Source organism: Phodopus roborovskii, unplaced genomic scaffold (assembly GCF_943737965.1).
Source record: "Phodopus roborovskii unplaced genomic scaffold, PHOROB, whole genome shotgun sequence".
Lineage (NCBI taxonomy): Eukaryota > Metazoa > Chordata > Mammalia > Rodentia > Cricetidae > Phodopus > Phodopus roborovskii.
In genome coordinates, this window is record NW_026126480.1 from 49,134,392 (window position 1) to 49,155,731 (window position 21,340).

The following is a 21,340-nucleotide window of genomic DNA, read 5'->3' on the forward strand; positions in this document are numbered from 1 at the left end:
TTCCCACTGTTGGGGATATAGAGACAGTAGGATTCTTGGGTCTCACTGGCAAGCCAGTACAACTTAATTGCCAAGTTCCAGGTGAATGGGAGACTTCATCTGAAAGGAAGTAGATGGCATTCTTGAGGATGACACTGGAGATTGTCCTCTGGTCTCTATACTCACATATGCATCTACAAACACATGTATACACACAAATGTGTACACATACAATGCAGGCTAAGCATGGTGGAACACACTTGCAACCAGCACTTGGGAAGCAGAAGTAGGATGATTGCCATAAGTTTGAGGCTTATAGTTTATGTAGAGAGTTCCAGACTGGCTAGGGCTATGTAGCAAGAGCATGCTTTAAAAAATAAGCTTAAGCTGTACAGTAATATCCTCCTTTTTTCCTTGTCTAACATTACACCAACAACTTCTAGTAAGTGACATCAACAATACTTTCCCATGATAATAGGGCCAAGAAGAGAAAAATCTTAAGTCCTTCCCAGCTTCCTTCAGAAGCAGAAGTGAGGGCAGGCTGCACTTATCTGCTTGTAGATAACAGGCATATTTACTCACTGTTTGCCAAGTCCATGGACACAGAGGTGGGACCTGACCTGTGTGGATGACTATGTTCTGGGTCAGGAATAGACAAAGATCCTTTCACACTCTTCCTTAGTGATGGATCTCTTGTTAGTTTTTTTTTTTCTCACACAGTATTGCCAAGGTAGGGCTACTGAGCTGGGGTTCTAAGACCAGGTTGTATTCCACTTAGACATGGCCTTGGGTGGCCCCCTCTCTCTGGGTCATAGTCTGTCAACTGTAAATATGGGTTTATTCTGAACTCTGTCCCTTGGTGATTATGGGGTGGGCAAGTATATCTGTTGGGTGGCTACAGAGGTCACAGAAGACTCTGAATCATCATAGCCTCTCTCAAGCATGAATGATCTATATGTAATTTTACTTCCCTAGCACCACATTGCTGCTTCTGGTCTGATTGGATTAACAATGATCATCCTAGCAGAGGTGATAATGATGGTGATAGAGAGACCTTTGAAAGCGTCTGCAGTGCTCCTGTGGACATTGAGTGCAGGTCAGCCACAGAACCCAAACTCAGCTGGGAGGAGCTGGACCAGGAGGTACAGTGTAATGTCTCAGCTGGATTCGATTGCAAAAACAAAGACCAGTATGGAAAAGGAGTATTTGACATTTGTTATGACTATGAGATAAGAGTCAACTGTTGCTTCCCAGAGGAATACTGTACTACTCCAACCATCTCACCTACAACTTCAACAATGACCTCACCTATCACTTCACCAACAACTCCACCTACCTCTTCACCAACCACCTCATCTACAACTTCCCCACTGACTTCATCTACAACTTCATCAACAACCTCACCTACCACTTCACCAACAACTCCACCTACCTCTTCACCAACCACCTCATCTACAACTTCCCCACTGACTTCATCTACAACTTCATCAACAACCTCACCTACTACTTCACCAACAACTCCACCTACCTCTTCACCAACCACCTTACCTACAACTTCCCCACTAACCTCATCTACAACTTCATCAACAACCTCACCTACCACTTTAACACTTTCCCCATCTAGCTCAGCTTCCACATCACCAACAACCTTGCCTACCACTACATCAGTCATTTCAACAACCACTTCACTGACCACTACACCAACCACCTCATCTACCACTACACCAATGACTTCATTTACCACCTCACAAACACCTTCATCAACCACATCTCCTAACAGTTCACCAACCACCTCTGCTACAACTTCACCAACCACTTCACAAGGAACTTCGACTGCCACATCACCAAGCACCTCACCTACCATTTCATCAACTGTGTCTACTCTATCCACCACCACAAAACCACCAACTGCATGCATCGAAGACTGCAAATGGACTGGCTGGAAGGATTCTGGCAAACCCACCTATGGTCCAGGAGGTGGAGATATTGAACTGATTGAAGATGCCTGTGAACCAGGCTGGGAAGTAGCTAACATATCCTGCAGATCTCCGATGTTTTCTGACAAACCACTTGATCAGATAGGACAGAAAGTAATTTGTGACAAAGAAGTTGGGCTAGTGTGTAAAAATGAAGATCAGAAAATAGAAGGGATGATAGGAATGCCCATGTGTTTCAACTATGCAATCAATGTTTACTGCTGTAAGTGCTGTAGCCCAGGATGCTCCCCCATTATGACAACCACACAAACTTCAACAACCACTACAGTGACTTCTATCCCAACATCTACCAGCAAACTGACATCAACAACCACATCTACTACATCAGAAACCTCAACCTCAACATCTACTGCCACAACAACCATAACAACAACACCCTACACAGTTACCTCCACTCAAATATCTACCACCACACAGACAACTGGTCCAACCACCCCTACTACAGTCAGTCCAATCACAGAGACCCCAACCACAACATCTACCACCAAAGAGACAATTAGCCCAACCTTCTCTACCACAGTGACGCCAACTCCAGAGACCTCAATCACAACATCTACTACCAAAGAGACAACTGGTACAATCTCCTCTACTACAGTGACTCCAAGACCATCAACACCAACACCTACCACCAAAGAGACCTCAACCTCAACATCTACTATCACAGAGACTATGACAACAACACCCTACACAGGAACTTCTACTCAAACATATACCACGACAGAGAAAACTGTCTCAACCTCCTCTACTACAGTGACTACAACACCACCACCACCTATCACCACAGAGACTTCAACCACAACATTTACCACCACAGAGAAAACAGGTCCACCTTCCTCTACTATAGTGACACCAACACCACCACCACCAACACCTACCACCACAGAGACCTCAACCACATCTACCACCACAGAGATAACTGGTCCAACCTCCTCTACTACAGTCACTCCAACTCCAGAGACCCCAACAACAACATCAACCACCACAGAGAAAACTGGTCCACCTTCTTCTACTACAGTGACACCAACACCACCAACACCAACACCTACCACCACAGTGACCTCAACCTCATCATCTACTATCACAGAGACCATAACAACAACACCCTACCCAGGTACCTCTACTCCAACATCTACCACCACACAGACAACTGGTCCAACCTCCTCTACTACAGTCACTCCAACTCCAGAGACCCCAACAACATCTACCACCACAGAGACAACTGGTCCACCTTCCTCTACTACAATGACACCAACATCGCCAAGAACAACACCTACCACCACAGTGACCTCAACCACAACATCTACCACCACAGAGACAACTGGTCCACCTTCCTCTACTACAGTGACATCAACACCACCAACACCAACTATAACCACAGAGTCCTCAACCACATCTTCCACCACAGAGACAACTGGTCCAACTTCCTCTACAGTCACTCCACCACTACCAACAACAACACCTATCATCACAGAGACCCCAACAACAACATCTTCCACCACAGAGACAACTGGTCCACCTTCCTCTACTACAGTGACACCAACACCGCCACCAACAACACCTACCACCACAGTGACCTCAACCACAACATCAACCACCACAGAGACAACTGGTCCAACTTCCTCTACTACAGTCACTCCACCACTACCAACAACAACACCTATTACCACAGAGACCCCAACCACAACATCTACCACCACAGAGACAACTGGTCCAACTTCCTCTACTACAGTGACACCAACACCACCAACCCCAACACCTACCACCACAGAGACCTCAACGACAACATCAACCACCACAGAGACAACTGGTCCACCTTCCTCTACTACAGTGACACCAACACCACCAACCCCAACACCTACCACCACAGAGACCTCAACGACAACATCTACCACTACAGAGACAACTGGTCCAACCTCCTCTACTACAGTCACTCCACCAGTACCAATAACAACACCTATTACCACAGAGACCCCAACCACAACATCTACCACCACAGAGACAACAGGACCACCTTCCTCTACTACAGTGACACCAACACCACCAACCCCAACACCTACCACCACAGAGACCTCAACGACAACATCAACCACCACAGAGACAACTGGTCCACCTTCCTCTACTACAGTGACACCAACACCACCAACCCCAACACCTACCACCACAGAGACCTCAACGACAACATCTACCACCACAGAGACAACAGGTCCAACCTCCTCTACTACAGTCACTCCACCACTACCAATAACAACACCTATTACCACAGAGACCCCAACCACAACATCTACCACCACAGAGACAACTGGTCCACCTTCCTCTACTACAGTGACACCAACACCACCAACCCCAACACCTACCACCACAGAGACCTCAACGACAACATCAACCACCACAGAGACAACTGGTCCACCTTCCTCTACTACAGTGACACCAACACCACCAACCCCAACACCTACCACCACAGAGACCTCAACGACAACATCAACCACCACAGAGACAACTGGTCCACCTTCCTCTACTACAGTGACACCAACACCACCAACCCCAACACCTACCACCACAGAGACCTCAACGACAACATCTACCACCACAGAGACAACAGGTCCAACCTCCTCTACTACAGTCACTCCACCACTACCAACAACAACACCTATTACCACAGAGACCCCAACCACAACATCTACCACCACAGAGACAACTGGTCCAACTTCCTCTACTACAGTGACACCAACACCACCAACCCCAACACCTACCACCACAGAGACCTCAACGACAACATCAACCACCACAGAGACAACTGGTCCACCTTCCTCTACTACAGTGACACCAACACCACCAACCCCAACACCTACCACCACAGAGACCTCAACGACAACATCTACCACTACAGAGACAACTGGTCCAACCTCCTCTACTACAGTCACTCCACCACTACCAATAACAACACCTATTACCACAGAGACCCCAACCACAACATCTACCACCACAGAGACAACAGGTCCACCTTCCTCTACTACAGTGACACCAACACCACCAACCCCAACACCTACCACCACAGAGACCTCAACGACAACATCAACCACCACAGAGACAACTGGTCCACCTTCCTCTACTACAGTGACACCAACACCACCAACCCCAACACCTACCACCACAGAGACCTCAACGACAACATCAACCACCACAGAGACAACTGGTCCACCTTCCTCTACTACAGTGACACCAACACCACCAACCCCAACACCAACCACCACAGAGACCTCAACGACAACATCTACCACCACAGAGACAACTGGTCCAACCTCCTCTACTACAGTCACTCCACCACTACCAACAACAACACCTATTACCACAGAGACCCCAACCACAACATCTACCACCACAGAGACAACAGGTCCACCTTCCTCTACTACAGTGACACCAACACCACCAACCCCAACACCTACCACCACAGAGACCTCAACGACAACATCAACCACCACAGAGACAACTGGTCCACCTTCCTCTACTACAGTGACACCAACACCACCAACCCCAACACCTACCACCACAGAGACCTCAACGACAACATCTACCACCACAGAGACAACTGGTCCAACCTCCTCTACTACAGTCACTCCACCCCTACCAATAACAACACCTATTACCACAGAGACCCCAACCACAACATCTACCACCACAGAGACAACTGGTCCACCTTCCTCTACTACAGTGACACCAACACCACCAACCCCAACACCTACCACCACAGAGACCTCAACGACAACATCAACCACCACAGAGACAACTGGTCCACCTTCCTCTACTACAGTGACACCAACACCACCAACCCCAACACCTACCACCACAGAGATCTCAACGACAACATCAACCACAACAGAGACAACTGGCCCAACCTCCTCTACTACAGTGACTACAACACCACCACCACCAACCATCACCACAGAGACCTCAACCACAACATCTACCACCACAGAGACAACTGGTCCAAGTTCCTCTACTACAGTCACTCCACCACTACCAACAACAACACCTATTACCACAGAGACCCCAACCACAACATCTACCACCACAGAGACAACAGGTCCACCTTCCTCTACTACAATGACACCAACACCGCCACCAACAACACCTACCACCACAGTGACCTCAACCACAACATCTACCACCACAGAGACAACTGGTCCAACCTCCTCTACTACAGTGACTCCACCACTACCAACAACAACACCTATCATCACAGAGACCCCAACCACAACATCTACCACCACAGAGACAACAGGTCCACCTTCCTCTACTACAGTGACACCAACCCCAACACCTACCACCACAGTGACCTCAACCACAACATCTACCACCACAGAGACAACTGGTCCACCTTCCTCTACTACAGTGACACCAACACCACCAACCCCAACACCTACCACCACAGAGACTTCAACCACAACATCTACCACCACAGAGACAACTGGTCCACCTTCCTCTACTACAGTGACACCAACACCGCCACCAACAACACCTACCACCACAGTGACCTCAACAACAACATATACCACCACAAAGACAAGTGGTCCAACTTCCTCTACTACAGTCACTCCACCACTACCAACAACAACACCTATTACCACAGAGACCCCAACCACAACATCTACTACCACAGAGACAACAGGTCCACCTTCCTCTACTACAGTGACACCAACACCACCAACACCAACACCTACCACCACAGTGACCTCAACCTCATCATCTACTATCACAGAGACCATAACAACAACACCCTACCCAGGTACCTCTACTCCAACATCTACCACACAGACAACTGGTCCAACCTCCTCTACTACAGTCACTCCAACTCCAGAGACCCCAACAACATCAACCACCACAGAGACAACTGGTCCACCTTCCTCTACTACAGTGACACCACCACCACCAACAACAACACCTACCACCACAGTGACCTCAATCACAACATCTACTATCACAGAGACCATAACAACAACACCCTACCCAGGTACCTCTACTCCAACATCAACCACCACACAGACAACTGGTCCTACTTCCTTTACTACAGTCACTCCAACCCCAGAGACCCCAACAACAACATCTATCACCACAGAGAAAACTGGTCCACCTTCTTCTACTACAGTGACACCAACACCACCAACACCAACACCTACCACCACAGTGACCTCAACCTCATCATCTACTATCACAGAGACCATAACAACAACACTCTACCCAGGTACCTCTACTCCAACATCTACCACCACACAGACAACTGGTCCAACATCCTCTACTACAGTCACTCCAACTCCAGAGACCCCAACAACATCTACCACCACAGAGACAACTGGTCCACCTTCCTCTACTTCAGTGACACCAACACCACAACCACCAACACCTACCACCACAGTGACCTCAACCTCATCTTCTACTATCACAGAGACCATAACAACAACACCCTACCCAGGTACCTCTACTCCAACATCTACCACCACACAGACAACTGGTCCAATCTCCTCTACTACAGTCACTCCAACCCCAGAGACCCCAACAACAGCATCTACCACCACAGAGACAACTGGTCCAATATTCTCTACTATAGTTACACCAAAACCAATGCCCAGCACCACAGAGACATCAACCCCAATTTCTACTATCTCATCAATCCCACCCTCATCCTCTGCTATTAGCACTACAACCATCACACAATACCCCACTACAACACACACTGCCATAATCATAGACACTTCTACCCCACCTTCCACCACTCCAGGGACACCATTTTCAACTTCTATCTCTACTGAAAGCACAACCTCAACATCTCCTACTAGCCAAACCTCAACCCCCAAACCCACCACCACAACTGAAGAGTTCTCTACCCCTACAACCACAGTACCTACTACAGGATCAACTTCTTTTGAACCTTCAACCAAGCCCTCAACACCTGTGACCTCTCTGCCCACTTCTTTCCCACCCTCGGAGTCCATCATCCTTTCTACTACCCCTGTAATAACTATAGCAACATCTAGCACAGCATCATCACCTGGAACAACATCATCAGTGGGCAGTACACCGTCTTCACGTCCAGGATCAACACCAGGACCTACCACAACTTCTTTTGGTAAGCACTTATGTGAAGCCACCTTTATTCCTCTTCCCTTAGGGAAGATTTGTGGCATAAGACCTGAGCCTGGGGTCAGCACTTTGTGCTTCACAACTCCGTTCTTGTGCAGTGAGACAAGTCCCTTAGAGGGTTTGAGGCAAGCTAACCTTCTGCCTATTGAATCAGAATCCTGAGAGTGATGAACTGTCTGGAAACAAAGGTCACTATCTTTCTGTGGATAGGTTTTCCTCAGGCAGAGCTACTTCAGCATAGACTTTGTAGCCCAACTCTTATGGGATTCCATGGGGAAATCTCTCCCTGGGAATTTCTGGGCTGCTTTGGGCTAGGGCAGGTGTAAGGCAGTGGGCCACTTCTGTGTCTGGGATTGGCATAAGAGGTCTCATAAGTAGCTAGCTGGCTTTGAGGGCACTGTCTGATGTCCAGTGTCAGTGTGACATGTTATGTATGGTGATGTCAAATCCTGGTGAGTGGATACAGGCTTTGGCACCTCATCATGGCTCCTTAAGTCAGCTGTTACCTTTCTGTGGTGGGGCCTGCAGGTGGTTCTGCAGCATCTGGTTTGGCCCACAATGTAACTGTTCTTACAGGCACGTCTACCTCATCAAAGACCACACCAGGACCAACATCCCCCACCACAAGACCACCCTCCACGTCCACCCCTACATCCCCCACTGTGCCAATGTCCACCACAGAAAGTGTCACCCAGACAAGTCTCTCGTCAACCTCACCAACTACTTTGGAGACCACCAGGACCTCATCTTCAGGGACACTATCTTCAGTTTCCCCACTCACCCCTCCCAACTTCACCACCTCCACCCAACTTTATTGCTGCGTTTTGAATGGCACTTACTATGACCCAGGTATCCAAAGTCTCACATCTAATGTTCACAATTTTCAGGCCGGTTCCTGCTCTTCCCAGTGGGTAGAATCAGGGTCAGACCCCTACTTGAAGCTTGCTCAGGAGGTTGGAGACTGGTATATGCTTTTGTGGCTGGGAACATGAACCAGAGGTCAGGGCTCTTGCAAGGTTTGAAGAACAAGTAGAAGTGGGTCTTAGTCCATTTTCTGTTGTTGTAATGAAATACTTGAGGTCAGATGATTTATGAATAATAGAAGGTGATTTATCTGACAGTGTTGGAGTTAGGAAGTATAGGAACATGGCACTGGCACCTGATGAGTTCCTCATTCTGCATCGAAACATGATGTAAGCATTAGGTAGTGAGATGGCACAAATGTGCTAGCTCTAGTCTCTTATACTTCTTATAATGTCACTAATGTCATGCTAGGGTGTTTACCCTCATACCTAATTTAACCTTGCTAATCACTCCATAGAGTGGGGTCTTCCATGGCCTCCATGGAGTCTATCAGTGTGTTCCTGTGGCCCACTCTATCTCTGAATGGTGTAAAGACCGCATCCTTCTCTTCCTTTGTAGGTGAACTGATCTACAACAAAACCCTTGGGGACACTTGTTATTATGTTAACTGCTCTGTGGACTGCCAAGTCCAATTCTTCAATTGGTCCTGCCCATCTACTCCCTCAACTTCTAAGCCTTCAACACCGACGTCCTCCCTGACGACCACACCCTCCACACCATCTACCACATCTCAAAAGTCTACACCCTCCACAACACCCAAGTCAACACCCACCTCAACAGTCATAACCACCAGCTCTGGGTGCCTCGACTTTGATCCTCCCAGACAGGTCAGTGGGCAGTATGTGGCTTTGTTACCTGGCACTGAACAGGTCCTTGTTCAGACACCTACCATCTGAATGACATCCTTCCTTGTTGTCCAAGATGCCCATATTCCCATACCCTGCACCTTCTCAAGTAGAGTGAATGCTGGCACAGGGTCTGCTGGCCTTCTCTCTTTTCACCACGTCTTACCTTTCTTGTCCTTATCCTAACTTCCCTCAGCTCCATCCCTGAGTGGGCCCTGTCCTCCTGTGTAGACTGGGGAGGCTAAGCTGGGCTATCTGCTGACTGTTCTGCATCTTCTATCCTGCAGGTGAATGAGACCTGGTGGTTATGTAACTGTACCATGGCCATTTGCAAGCATGACAATGTAGTGGAGATTGTAGAGCTGGAGTGTAACCCCCCACCCATGCCCACGTGTTCCAACGGTCTCAAGCCCGTGCGTGTCGTTGACCCTAATGGCTGCTGCTGGCACTGGGAGTGTGACTGTAAGGCCCTTAGCTAACTGGGGGTGCACCTGCCAGGGTCTTTTCTTCTTTGGTACTGGTGGCTTCAGGGCCAGTCTCCTGGGAACAGACCTTGATTGCTAAGCACTGCTGTAGGCTGTGCACACAGTCTTAGGGACTTCTCGATACTTCTTCTGTTCACTGGGTAGGAGGTTGGGTAGGTAGAAGCCTTGACTGGTGGGGCAGAGGCACCTTTCTGAGCAAGGATGTTTCTGAGTTTAGGAGTAACCTTCTGTCTCTAAAGCAAGGCCTCCCTGCAGAATGGGGGGCATGTAGACCAACTGGGAAGATGCTTTTAGAAGATCTGCTCCAGTTTGGATGTCCCTAGTGGCCCAACCTAGGGACCAAGTTTTTCAGACTCCTTTAGTTACGGCTGCTTTTCTAGCCTATCCCTTGAATCTTGACCATGACTTGATCCCAGTGGTTCTGCCTTTGTGACATCAACTTACAGAGCTTCTTCCACAGGCTACTGCACTGGCTGGGGGGACCCGCACTTTGTCACCTTTGATGGGCTCTACTACAGTTACCAGGGTAACTGCACCTACGTGCTGGTGGAGGAGATTACCTCCACAGTGGACAACTTTGGAGTCTACATTGACAACTACCATTGTGATGTCAATGACAAGGTGTCCTGTCCCCGCACCCTTATTGTGCGCCATGAGACCCAGGAAGTGCAGATTAAAACCACACACATGATGCCCATTGAGGTGCAGGTATGTGGCTGGGGATGGCTGGGCATCCACAGTGTGTTTGTCATGGCCTTATACTGTGGATCCCAGGCAACAGGGGATTAGGCTGCAGGACCATTGGACCAGCCTGAAGCTATAGTACATGTAGAGCCTCCTTAGGGTCATGTCAGCTCTTCTCACAGGCTCTCTGAAGATAGGTGAACAGGAAGTGATTGTGTCTATCTGAGTCTTCTCTATCTTCTGGGGTCACTGGTGATGTTGATTGAAACATCTGAGGAGCCCTGACCCTTTCATGGAGCCTCAAACTGAGAAGAATCTTCTTTGGCTCTCCTGGGACAAAGGTCTATCCCAGTATGGTGGAAAGGAAGCAGGAAGGGAAGAGAAGGAGGTGAAGGACAGAAAAGCTCCACCCTTTCAGATAGGGGTGGAGATACCCATCCCAGGTGCTATTCTCAGGTGTAACTTGGCCATCTTCATCAGCTATATGGCTTCCAGAGAGGACAAAGTTGGAACAGGACAGAGCAGGACAAACCTCTAGCAGGTGGCAGGCTCTTGCTCCTGCTTCAGGGGTCCTGCCTGACTCAGACATGTCAACTACAGGTGCAGGTGAACAAGCAGGTAGTGGCTCTGCCCTACAAGAAATATGGGGTGCAGGTATACGAATCTGGCATCAACTTTGTGGTGGACATCCCCAGGCTGGGTGCTCAAATCTCCTACAATGGCCTGTCTTTCTCCATCCGGTTACCCTACCACATGTTTGGCAACAACACAAAGGGGCAGTGTGGTGAGTCTCCTAGCTGCTTTCCTTGGAGGGCGAGACTGGGTGCGAGCACCTGTCACCTTGCTGTGGGTTCTCTGCTCCTCTGTGGACAGGCACTGTGGCACTGGCTTGGCATTAGCCTTTCCCTTTTGCCTGACCAGTGGGATGCAGGGAGCTTGGATTGGAGAAGGAGAGGTGCCAGGGCTTGACCTGAGTCTGATAGTGTGCTCTTGGTGCTGGCTTGATGGGTGGCTTCTCTGTACATAGGCACCTGCACCAACAATACTGCAGATGACTGCATCCTACCTAGTGGGGAGATAATCTCCAACTGTGAAGTTGCTGCTGACCAGTGGCTGGTGAATGATCCTTCCAAGCCACACTGTCCCCACAATGGCTTCACCACCAAGCGCCCAGCCACCACAACACCAGGGCTCTTGCCTAAGAACTGCACTGTGTCTCCTGTCTGCCAGCTCATCATGGACAGGTGACCCGAGGGAAGTGGAAAAGTAGATCAGGACAAACTTAGGCTATTGAGATCCTGCCTCAAAAAATGCAGGGTCTTGAGGTGTCATCTCTCTATTGTTCCTGCTGTCTACCAAGCAGGCAGAGCAGCACTTGTGTGGGCCTGGAGGAGCTGGGGTTGTCACTGTGGAATGGTGTCAGGTCACAGGGACCCCAGGACTTGACCTGTGACATCTCCACCCCAGCACCTTTCTTTGCTCTCAGACATCTCTCACCTCCTGGCCAGATGCAGGCTCAGCTGAATTGGAGACCCCAAATAGATCAACTGACCAGAGAGCATTAGCATACCAGGGAGGCAGGGTTGATTTTGAACACAGGTCAAGAACTCCTAAATCTGGTGGTAGCCAGAGGACATAAAGGACATAAAGCTAGGTGATCCTCTGCCATGATTGTTGGAAGGGGACATCCTGGTAACCAGTGACCATTCAGGTGTGCAGAATACATCTCTACATGCCTGATGTCACAGGCAAGTGTTTTGTCTTTCCTAGAGGCCAGCACTTTCTGTCTTCTGCTGCTGGTAGCCATAGTGCCTCTTTGGCAGGGGTTTCTGAGCAGGCTCCAGTAGGGTAGGGGGAGGACGGGGGAGCATGTGGAGAGGCTGGAATGCTGACCAGAGTGTGACCATCTCTCCCTGCATAGCCTATTCTCCCAGTGTCACCCCTTCGTGCCTCCCAAGCACTACTATGAAGCCTGCTTGTTTGATAGCTGCTTTGTGCCTGGCTCTGGTATGGAGTGTGCCAGTGTACAGGCCTACGCAGCTCTCTGTGCCAATGAAGGTACCTGCATTGACTGGAGGACCCATACCCAGGGTGCCTGCTGTAAGTGCCTCTCATCTCTTCCCATGTACTGCCCCGTGCTGGGGATCTGTGGGCCAGGCAAGGACACCAGGCAGCTCCCCATCCTCTGCTGGCATGGGATGAGTCTTGGGTGGGAAGGGCTGGGTAACTCTGTCACCGCAGGGAGGGGCAGCCTTCTCTCTCTCTGGATATGACCTTCCTGGTTCTTGTGCCCCTCCTGCAGCTGTGGAGTGTCCATCTCACAGGGAGTACCAGGCCTGTGGCCCTGCAGAAGAACCCACCTGCCAGTCTGGGTATGCTGCCCGATGACTCCTGCTCGTTCCCTAGTCCTGTTCATGTAGTCCAGTCAGCTTTAGCCCTGCTCCCAGAGCTGTGCTCCAGCCTATGTCACTCCTTCCTTCTGAGAACATGTCTTGCCCTTCCAGCTCCTTCCAGAATTCCACACTCTTGGTGGAAGGCTGCTTCTGTCCTGAAGGCACCACAAAGTTTGCTCCTGGCTATGATGTCTGTGTGAAGACTTGTGGTATGTCTCTTACCTCTACTGCCTCCCTCCTGTTTCCTCTGTCAACAGAGGCAGGGCCAGCAGGCATATCCCAGTTCATATCCCAGTTACCTATACTATCATGACAGTGTTAACAGAGTTTGTTTCCTCTTTTTTTCCTAGGCTGTGTGGGACCGGACTATGTGCCCAGAGAGGTAGGTAACCCCTTGTGCTGGGGTAATTCTCTCTAAAGTCATGAGCTTTGGGTAATCAGTGAAGTGAGGTGATACGACAGCCTGGAAGTCCCAAGGGCTGAGTCATGAGCTGTGCAAGTCCTGGGTGAGAGCCACTCACACATCCATCGCCCATTGGTGCATTTATCCATCAATCCATTCGTCACCTTGAGCTGTCTGTCATCCATTTAACCCTCTTGTTGTCATCCATTTATCCACCCACCCATCTATCCACTAACTTATCCATTATCTGTTCAACTACTCATTAATCTATCCAATACCCATCCATAATCCATTAATCTATCCAAACTATTCTAGAACAAAATAAATAAAAGACCCAGAGACAGATATTGGGGTTCAAGTTGAAGATCAGGGAAGTAAAGCACCTGGCCACTAGTTCTTAACTCTAGCTCAGGCTAAAAGGGATGATTCACACACAAGCTCTTCACCAAGTCTCAAACTGCTGCCTCTCCTCAGTGTGGCTGGAGAATGAATGCCTCCTATTGAATCCGGATATTGATTTATATACCTCTCATGAGTTCTGGGATTAAAGGTGTGAGCTATAATTCTCTTTTAGACTGATTCAATCTTGTGTAAGCTTGGGTGGCCTTGAACTCAGTGAGATCCATCTGCCTTTGTCTCCTGAGTCCTAGGATTAAAGGTGTGTGCTACCGTTGCCTGACTTCTACAGCTTGTGGTTGACTTTGCTTTTCTGAATCCTCAGTCGAGCTTTAATAAATCATAAGTCATATTTCTATAATATTCATTTGTACATCCATCTATTAGCCAACTGTGTAATCACCTATCCATATTCATCTCTTTCATCCCATCCATTGTCAATTTGTCATTCTTCTATCCATCATCCACCTATCTATGTTCATTGATCTATCCTTCATACCACCTATCCTCCACTCATTCATACATTCATCATTTACCCACCTATTCCACACCCATCAATCTATCCAAACCACCCATCCATCTAAACCATTAATCTTCCATCCACCCATCTAACTACTTATCCAACCACCATCTACCATCCATTTATTTTTCATTCATTCATCCATTCATTTACCCACCCTCCATCTATTCACCATCTACCCATCTACCCATTTATCTATTTTCTACCAATCCAAAAACCTACCAACTACCCATCCATCATTTACTTAAGCATCTACTCATCTCTCATATACCTATTCACCCACCCATCCAACTACCTATCTGCTATTCATTCATGCAACCAAACATCAATCCATCTCCATATATCCTTCTATCTTTCAAATCATCTACTCATCCATCAAACCATCCATTCATCTGTTCACCCATCCACTCACCAGTCATATATTCTGACTAAATGTGGGATGGCACATTGACTACTTCAGTGTTGTTTTCTGTGTGTGTTCACAGACATTGGTTGGTTCTTTAGTTCAATTAAAAAATAATCAATAGACAATGTGTGGTGTGTCTGTTGCATACCAGGAGGATGTTGGTGGGTGTTAGTGTGATATCTGTGTGATATCTGTGACCTGGAATGAACAAGTCCTAGCCTGTCCCTGAACCTTCCCTATGGGCTCAGAGGTGATGAGTGAGTGATACGGCATTTTCACTTGATCCCTAGTCCAGCTGTTTTCTCCCTGGCTGGCCATGGAAGTACCATATTAAGGCTAGCCTGATGTTAATCTGATCTTTCCTCTTTTCAGTTTGGAGAGCGCTTTGAGTTTGACTGCAAAGAATGTGTTTGCCTAGAGGGTGGAAGTGGTATTGTCTGCCATCCAAAGAAATGTACTGGGGGCACCCAGACCACATGTGAGGAGGATGGCACCTACCTTGTTGAGGAGGTCAACCCAGATGACAAGTGCTGTAACATCACCTCATGCAGTAAGGACACCTCGGGGCCGTGGGAGCCATTCTCAGACCACTGGGACCATGTCCTGTTGAGGCTCTTAGTGTAACGGAGTTTTCTGCTACCCCCTTGTTAGTTAGCTCAGGTTATACTCACTTGAGAGGGCAGTGGTAGTGGCTGTTAGATCAGACCAAAAGCCCCTGCTCCAAGTACTGCTCTTGGCAGGCTCCACAGGGGCCCAGATCTATGCCATGCAGTGGGAAATGGTGCTCTGCCTGTGTGATCCATCCTGGTCACCACACTCTTGTTCTGCCTTCAGAGTGTGACACCAAACGATGCAAAGCAGAGCGCCCCTCATGCATGCTGGGATTCGAAATGAAGATCAATCATGTGCCTGGAAAATGCTGTCCAGTTTACTCCTGTGGTAAGTGAGGCTAGCAGGGCAAGGGAAGGCAACAGACAGGGCAGGCTGTGGACCAGGGGCCAGTGGAGGGAGCATTCTTTCTTTTTGTGCATGATAAAGGTCATGGCTATGGCTGTGCATCTACCCAGTCCTGAGCCTCCTTAGGTGTGTGTGCCAGGCTGAGGCTCAGGATGGCCTCTGATGGCTTTTCCCATTCTTTCTTTCAAGAACCTAAGGATGTGTGTGTGCACCAGAATGCTGAATACCAGGTGAGTTCTAGATTGGGAGGGGACAGGGAGAATGGGTGGCATTGTCTGTCTTCTAAAATCAGAGGCTGCATGGGTGATGGTGTGTATGGTCCCCTTACTTCTGCCTGTTCCTAAAGCCTGGATCTCCAGTACATTCCACCAAGTGCCAGGACTGTGTATGCACTGATACCAAGGACAACGTCACACAGCTCAATGTCATCTCTTGTACCCATGTGCCCTGCAACACCACCTCCTGCAACTCTGTAAGTGTGACCCTTCCCTTCTCTCCCTCTTCCTGATTCCACTTACCCTCTTCCCATCTTCTAAGAGGCACATGGCTCCATGTTCATCTCCATGATTTCCTTGACACATTGTGCCTCCCACCATGGCTCTTGTTTATGGGCAGGCGCCTCCCAGGTGAGGTATTCCAGCGATCCCAGAACATGGTTGGTGGCAGGGACACATCTTAGATCTTAGCCTTGTCCTCTTCTGTGCCCACAGGGCTTTGAACTTGTGGAGGTCCCTGGGGAGTGCTGCAAGAAGTGTCAGCAGACCCACTGCATCATCGAGAGGCCCAACCAGGAGTACCTCATCCTGAAGGTGTGTGTTCACAGGCAGTGCTCCAGGCTTGTCAGCCAGTGGGCTTTAGTCATCCCAGGTCCTACATCACTCGGTATGGGTGAGATCTGAAGTTCAGGATCAAGGCTAGCAGTACCTGTGAGGAATCCTTCCTGCCTTCTTCTCTTTGGGCTCCAGGTGACACTGGTTGTGTTTGCATCTTCTCTGACTTTGTCTTTTCATGTATCAGCCTCCCTTCTATCTGAGCCCATGTGTCCTCTTGTGTCTCTTACAAGGATGCTCATCCCTGGAGTTAGGACCACCTTGATGTAGGACGACTTCATGTCCAGATTCTTTCCTTGAGATTTTCAAAGACCCTTTCCCTGTTCAGAATCATGTCCTAGTTCACAGGTTAGACGTAGATTAGAGATTTTTGTGTTATGTAACCACAAGCAGGTAAGTTCCTGTCTCCAAGATTCTCCTATGGGAGTCACTTGCCCAGTGACTCTGGACCTAAGGGATAGCCTCCTGTCTGTGAAGCTGTACCTCCCAGACCTTCCTGGACTGGTCTATGGGGGGTGTACTTGCTCATCCTCATCCCATGTGTGTCCACAGCCTGGGGACATACAGAAAAATCCCAATGACAAGTGTACCTTCTTCAGCTGCGTGAAAATCAGCAACCAGCTCATCTCCTCTATCTCCAACATCACCTGCCCTGACTTCAATCCCAGTGATTGTGTTCCGGTGAGTGGGATCCCTATAACACTGGCCGTGTGTGCTCTGCCTGATGCTCTAGCTGTCTGGTTTCCAGGAGGTTTGCTCCATAGTCTCCTGTAGGTCAGCTCTTACATACCCAAGGCAAGAAGGGGCACTCGCTGGGTGTGCTCTAAGCTTCCTTCTCATTCCTCTTTCCCTTCAGGGTTCCATCACATACATGCCAAATGGCTGCTGTAAGACATGTGAGTACAGCTGGAGAAGTTTAGGGTGGTGGGTGGGCTTTACCCAGAGCCTTGGGCAGAAAGACATATGGACAGGGCGACTCAGGACTATTGTCCTGCTGTGTCTCCTACTCTCATGTGCACATATTGGAATCCGAGTCTCCTTCCAAGAAGGGCATGTTGGGGCTCATTTCCTAAAAGAACAGTGGGACTGGGAGTTAAGGGCTATCCATGCTTGGAGAAGGGAGAGGACACAGCACAATGGGGGAAGGGAGGGAGAGATGGAGGGAGACAGGTGTGTGTGTGTGTGTGTGTGTGTGTGTGTGTGTGTGTGTGTGTAGCCAGTCTTAGACCACGCTCTGTACTTGCATCTCCTTCCACAGGCATCCCTAATAACCAGACCAGAATCCCTTGCTCCGCCATGCCTGTCATGAAGGAGATTTCCTACAATGGCTGCACCAAGAATGTCTCCATGAACTACTGTTCTGGCTCCTGTGGGACTTTCGCCATGTGAGTCCCAGGCTGCAAGTGTGAGATGGAAGGGTGGAGGAACTCATGGACAGACCCCAGTGAGGGAGGATGCTGATGCCATTCCCAGGGAGGCTGGCACTCATTCAGCTCTTCCTGTCCCCAGGTACTCTGTCCAAGTCCAGGATCTGGATCACAAGTGTTCTTGCTGCAAGGAGGAGAGGACCAGTGAACGCCAGGTGACCCTGGAATGTCCAGATGGCAGTGAGCTGAGCCATACCTACACTCACATTGAGAGCTGTCTGTGCCAGGACACTGTCTGTGGGCTCCCGCAGGCCAAGCAAGTCCGCACCAGACGTTCCAGTGCCTGGTTTCTGGGAAGGAAGTGAATGGGTTCTACCGTGCACATCCCTCCCCATCTTGCATCATTCTGCTGACTCTCTGTGCTTCCTCCACTTCTAGCTTGACTTCTTCTCTGCAGATATTTATTTTCAGAGTTTCTGTCCCATCCTTTGCTTTCTGATAATAAACTCAGGCATAGCCACTCTGGTTGTGTGGTTTAAGTTGATTCTGCCAGGGTCTGAGTTGCCCACTATGAGGATGATTTCTGGGAAATGGGTGGGGCTAGATAGTTGTGAGAGTCTTCCTCAGGGACCCCAGGGTCCAGTCACTGTTTTTTGCACACCACACACAATGTGACCCTACCATGTGTATCACTTTCCTTTGGGCTCTGGGGACAGTGTGTTCAGGTGTGAGTACACAGGTGTGCATGAACACACGTGTATTTCCATGTGTCTGTGCCTATGGTGTGTGTGTGTGTGTGTGTGTGTGTGTGTGTGTGACTGAAGAGGGCCCTGGCCACAAACTGGGGGCAGGGCATTCATTGGCTTTTGCCACAAACTGAAAGAAAAGCAGTGGCAACTTTGTGGACTGTATTGTTTACATCTGTGTTACCGTAATTAACACACCAAACCACTAACAGTATAAAGGAAGGAAGGGTTATTTTGGCTTAGGGTTTTGAGGGATCAGCCCATGATTGGTTGATCCTGTGCATTTGAGTTGGACACCAAAGCAGCAGAAACATGTGGCTGTGATAAGTTGCCCACAGCACAGCACAGCACAGCACAGGCTGATCAAGGCCAGGGATGATATCCTGCAAGGAGTCAGCCCCCTATAACCTTTAGCTAGGTCTAACCCCTCCCCACTGAGTATCCCCAGATAACACCCTTACCTTTCAATCTATGAGCCTTTTTTTGGGGGGGGGTATGGGGAGATACTTCATACACAAACTATAACATGGCTTCCCAAAGACTGTTGGGCAGAACTATCAAACCACATGGACCTACCTGCAATACTCTTAGCTTGGTTCAAACTCTCTCTCTCCCTCTCCCTCTCCCTCTCTCTCTTTCTGTGTGTGTGTGTGTGTGTATGAAGCCCGGTATCCTACCCAGAGTCCCAATATCATGAATTGGATTTAGCCTCAAAATCTAAGGATTGACATTTAAAAGAAAACTTTCTAACATGTATTAGTCAGGATGCACTCTGTCCGCAGCAATGACAAAAACTGCCAAGTGTCGGAGGCTTACAACAGCATGAGGCCTGTCTTCCTCATGTTTCCTGTTTGATGCTTGGCTGGCATCCTACTGCACATCTCAGCTTCCCAGAACCTGGGGTGACAGGGCAGCTTTCATCTCCAAGGTCTCTTCTGTGGTGGTTAAAGCCAGCTCAGGAGTCTTCCCAGAATACATCCTTCAGGTCCAGTTCAGCACAGATTTTTGGATGCTGGGATTGTAATACTACCATTGAGCAGCTGGGGGAGCCAGAGACACTTGGTGGCTGTCCAGTGATGGCTCTTAAATGGATGCAAGAGAAAACCCAAATGGCCTCCCTTTGGAAAGAGAAAGTGTGTGTGTGTGTGTGTGTGTGTGTGTGTGTGTGTGTGTGTGTGTGTGTGAGCGTGCACTTGCTTTCATGCATGTGTGCTCACATAGAGACCAGAAGACAGTAGTGAAGACAGTTATGTATGTGTTTGTGTTGTGTGTATATGTGTGCACACATGTGTGGGTGTACATGGAGGGCAGCAGTCAACCTTGGGTGCCATTCTTTAGGTTCTGTCCATCTTGTTTTTGAGACAGTCTCTTCACTGAACTTGGGGTCATACTAATTAGGCCAAGCTAGCTGGCCAGCAAGTTCCAAGGGAATCTCCTGTCTCTCCCTCCCCAGCTTTTTGCACGTTTTCTGGGGGATTGAATATAAGTATTTATGCCTGATTGCAAGTACTTTGTTGGCTGAGCCATCTCTCCAAGGTTGGAGGTGTTTATTAGTTTCTACAAATGTAAAACAATATCATATTACTTGGATATTTGCAAATGCAATAAACATAAAAACATTTGAGGTCCAGTAAGATCATTCAGGGGTAAAGACAACTGCCATCAAATCTAGAAACCTGAGACCCACATAGGTGAAGGAGAGGACTGACTTCCAGGAGTTGTCCTCTGACCTTGACACATGTGTGGTGGCACACATGCAGCCCCCACATAAACAAACGAATGAATGTAATAAACACTTGGAAAGCACTAGACTCAGGATTATGACTTTGTCTGTGGTGAGATTGAGAGGGGGCAACTCTGACTGTACTATGTTATTCCCTCAAGGAAAAACACTGCAAAGCAAAACTGGCTACTTGCTAACTTAAGGGGTGGTGGGGTCCATCTCGCCATCCTTTGCCCTTAAAGTTTAAAGTCACTCATATGAACAGCTGGGGTGCCATAGACTGCCCAGACCCCCGTTGACACCCACATTCAGGGGTCCTGGTTCAGTCTTATGCTGGTTCCAGAGCTGTCAGTCTGGGGTCCATGTGCTCCCACTTATTCAGGGCAGCTGTTTCTGTGGATTTCCCCTGCATGGTCTTGACCATTTTTGCTCATCACTCCTTCTTCTCTACAACTGGATTCCAAGAGTTCAGCTCAGTGCTTAGCTGGCAGTATTTATCCCTAGTGCGCAAATAGGCTTTGAGAGCCCATTCCTTATGGAGGGATACTCTCTCGGCCTAAATACAGGGGGCAGGGCCTAGGTCCTGCCCTAAATGATGTGACAGACTTTG

General features: G+C 48.8%; 1 protein-coding gene across 1 annotated transcript in view; it reads left to right on the forward strand.

Annotated features, from left to right (window-relative positions):
* Muc2 (mucin 2, oligomeric mucus/gel-forming) overlaps window positions 1-18,781 on the forward strand; it is a 31,787-nt gene extending 13,006 nt beyond the window's left edge. The window contains exons 29-53 of the mRNA XM_051193397.1: window positions 955-1,275; window positions 1,480-1,615; window positions 1,697-2,187; window positions 2,362-2,424; window positions 5,725-5,882; window positions 6,219-6,503; window positions 8,708-8,960; window positions 9,534-9,802; window positions 10,108-10,282; window positions 10,766-11,013; window positions 11,590-11,773; window positions 12,017-12,233; window positions 12,911-13,089; window positions 13,292-13,361; window positions 13,494-13,591; window positions 13,733-13,764; window positions 15,480-15,657; window positions 15,942-16,046; window positions 16,254-16,294; window positions 16,411-16,536; window positions 16,775-16,873; window positions 17,447-17,575; window positions 17,751-17,790; window positions 18,153-18,279; window positions 18,404-18,781. Coding sequence (XP_051049354.1) covers window positions 955-1,275; window positions 1,480-1,615; window positions 1,697-2,187; window positions 2,362-2,424; window positions 5,725-5,882; window positions 6,219-6,503; window positions 8,708-8,960; window positions 9,534-9,802; window positions 10,108-10,282; window positions 10,766-11,013; window positions 11,590-11,773; window positions 12,017-12,233; window positions 12,911-13,089; window positions 13,292-13,361; window positions 13,494-13,591; window positions 13,733-13,764; window positions 15,480-15,657; window positions 15,942-16,046; window positions 16,254-16,294; window positions 16,411-16,536; window positions 16,775-16,873; window positions 17,447-17,575; window positions 17,751-17,790; window positions 18,153-18,279; window positions 18,404-18,626 — 4,247 coding nt within the window. The 3' untranslated portion in view covers window positions 18,627-18,781. The remainder of the gene's footprint in view (window positions 1-954; window positions 1,276-1,479; window positions 1,616-1,696; window positions 2,188-2,361; window positions 2,425-5,724; window positions 5,883-6,218; window positions 6,504-8,707; window positions 8,961-9,533; window positions 9,803-10,107; window positions 10,283-10,765; window positions 11,014-11,589; window positions 11,774-12,016; window positions 12,234-12,910; window positions 13,090-13,291; window positions 13,362-13,493; window positions 13,592-13,732; window positions 13,765-15,479; window positions 15,658-15,941; window positions 16,047-16,253; window positions 16,295-16,410; window positions 16,537-16,774; window positions 16,874-17,446; window positions 17,576-17,750; window positions 17,791-18,152; window positions 18,280-18,403) is intronic.
* Window positions 18,782-21,340: the final 2,559 nt, after the last annotated feature.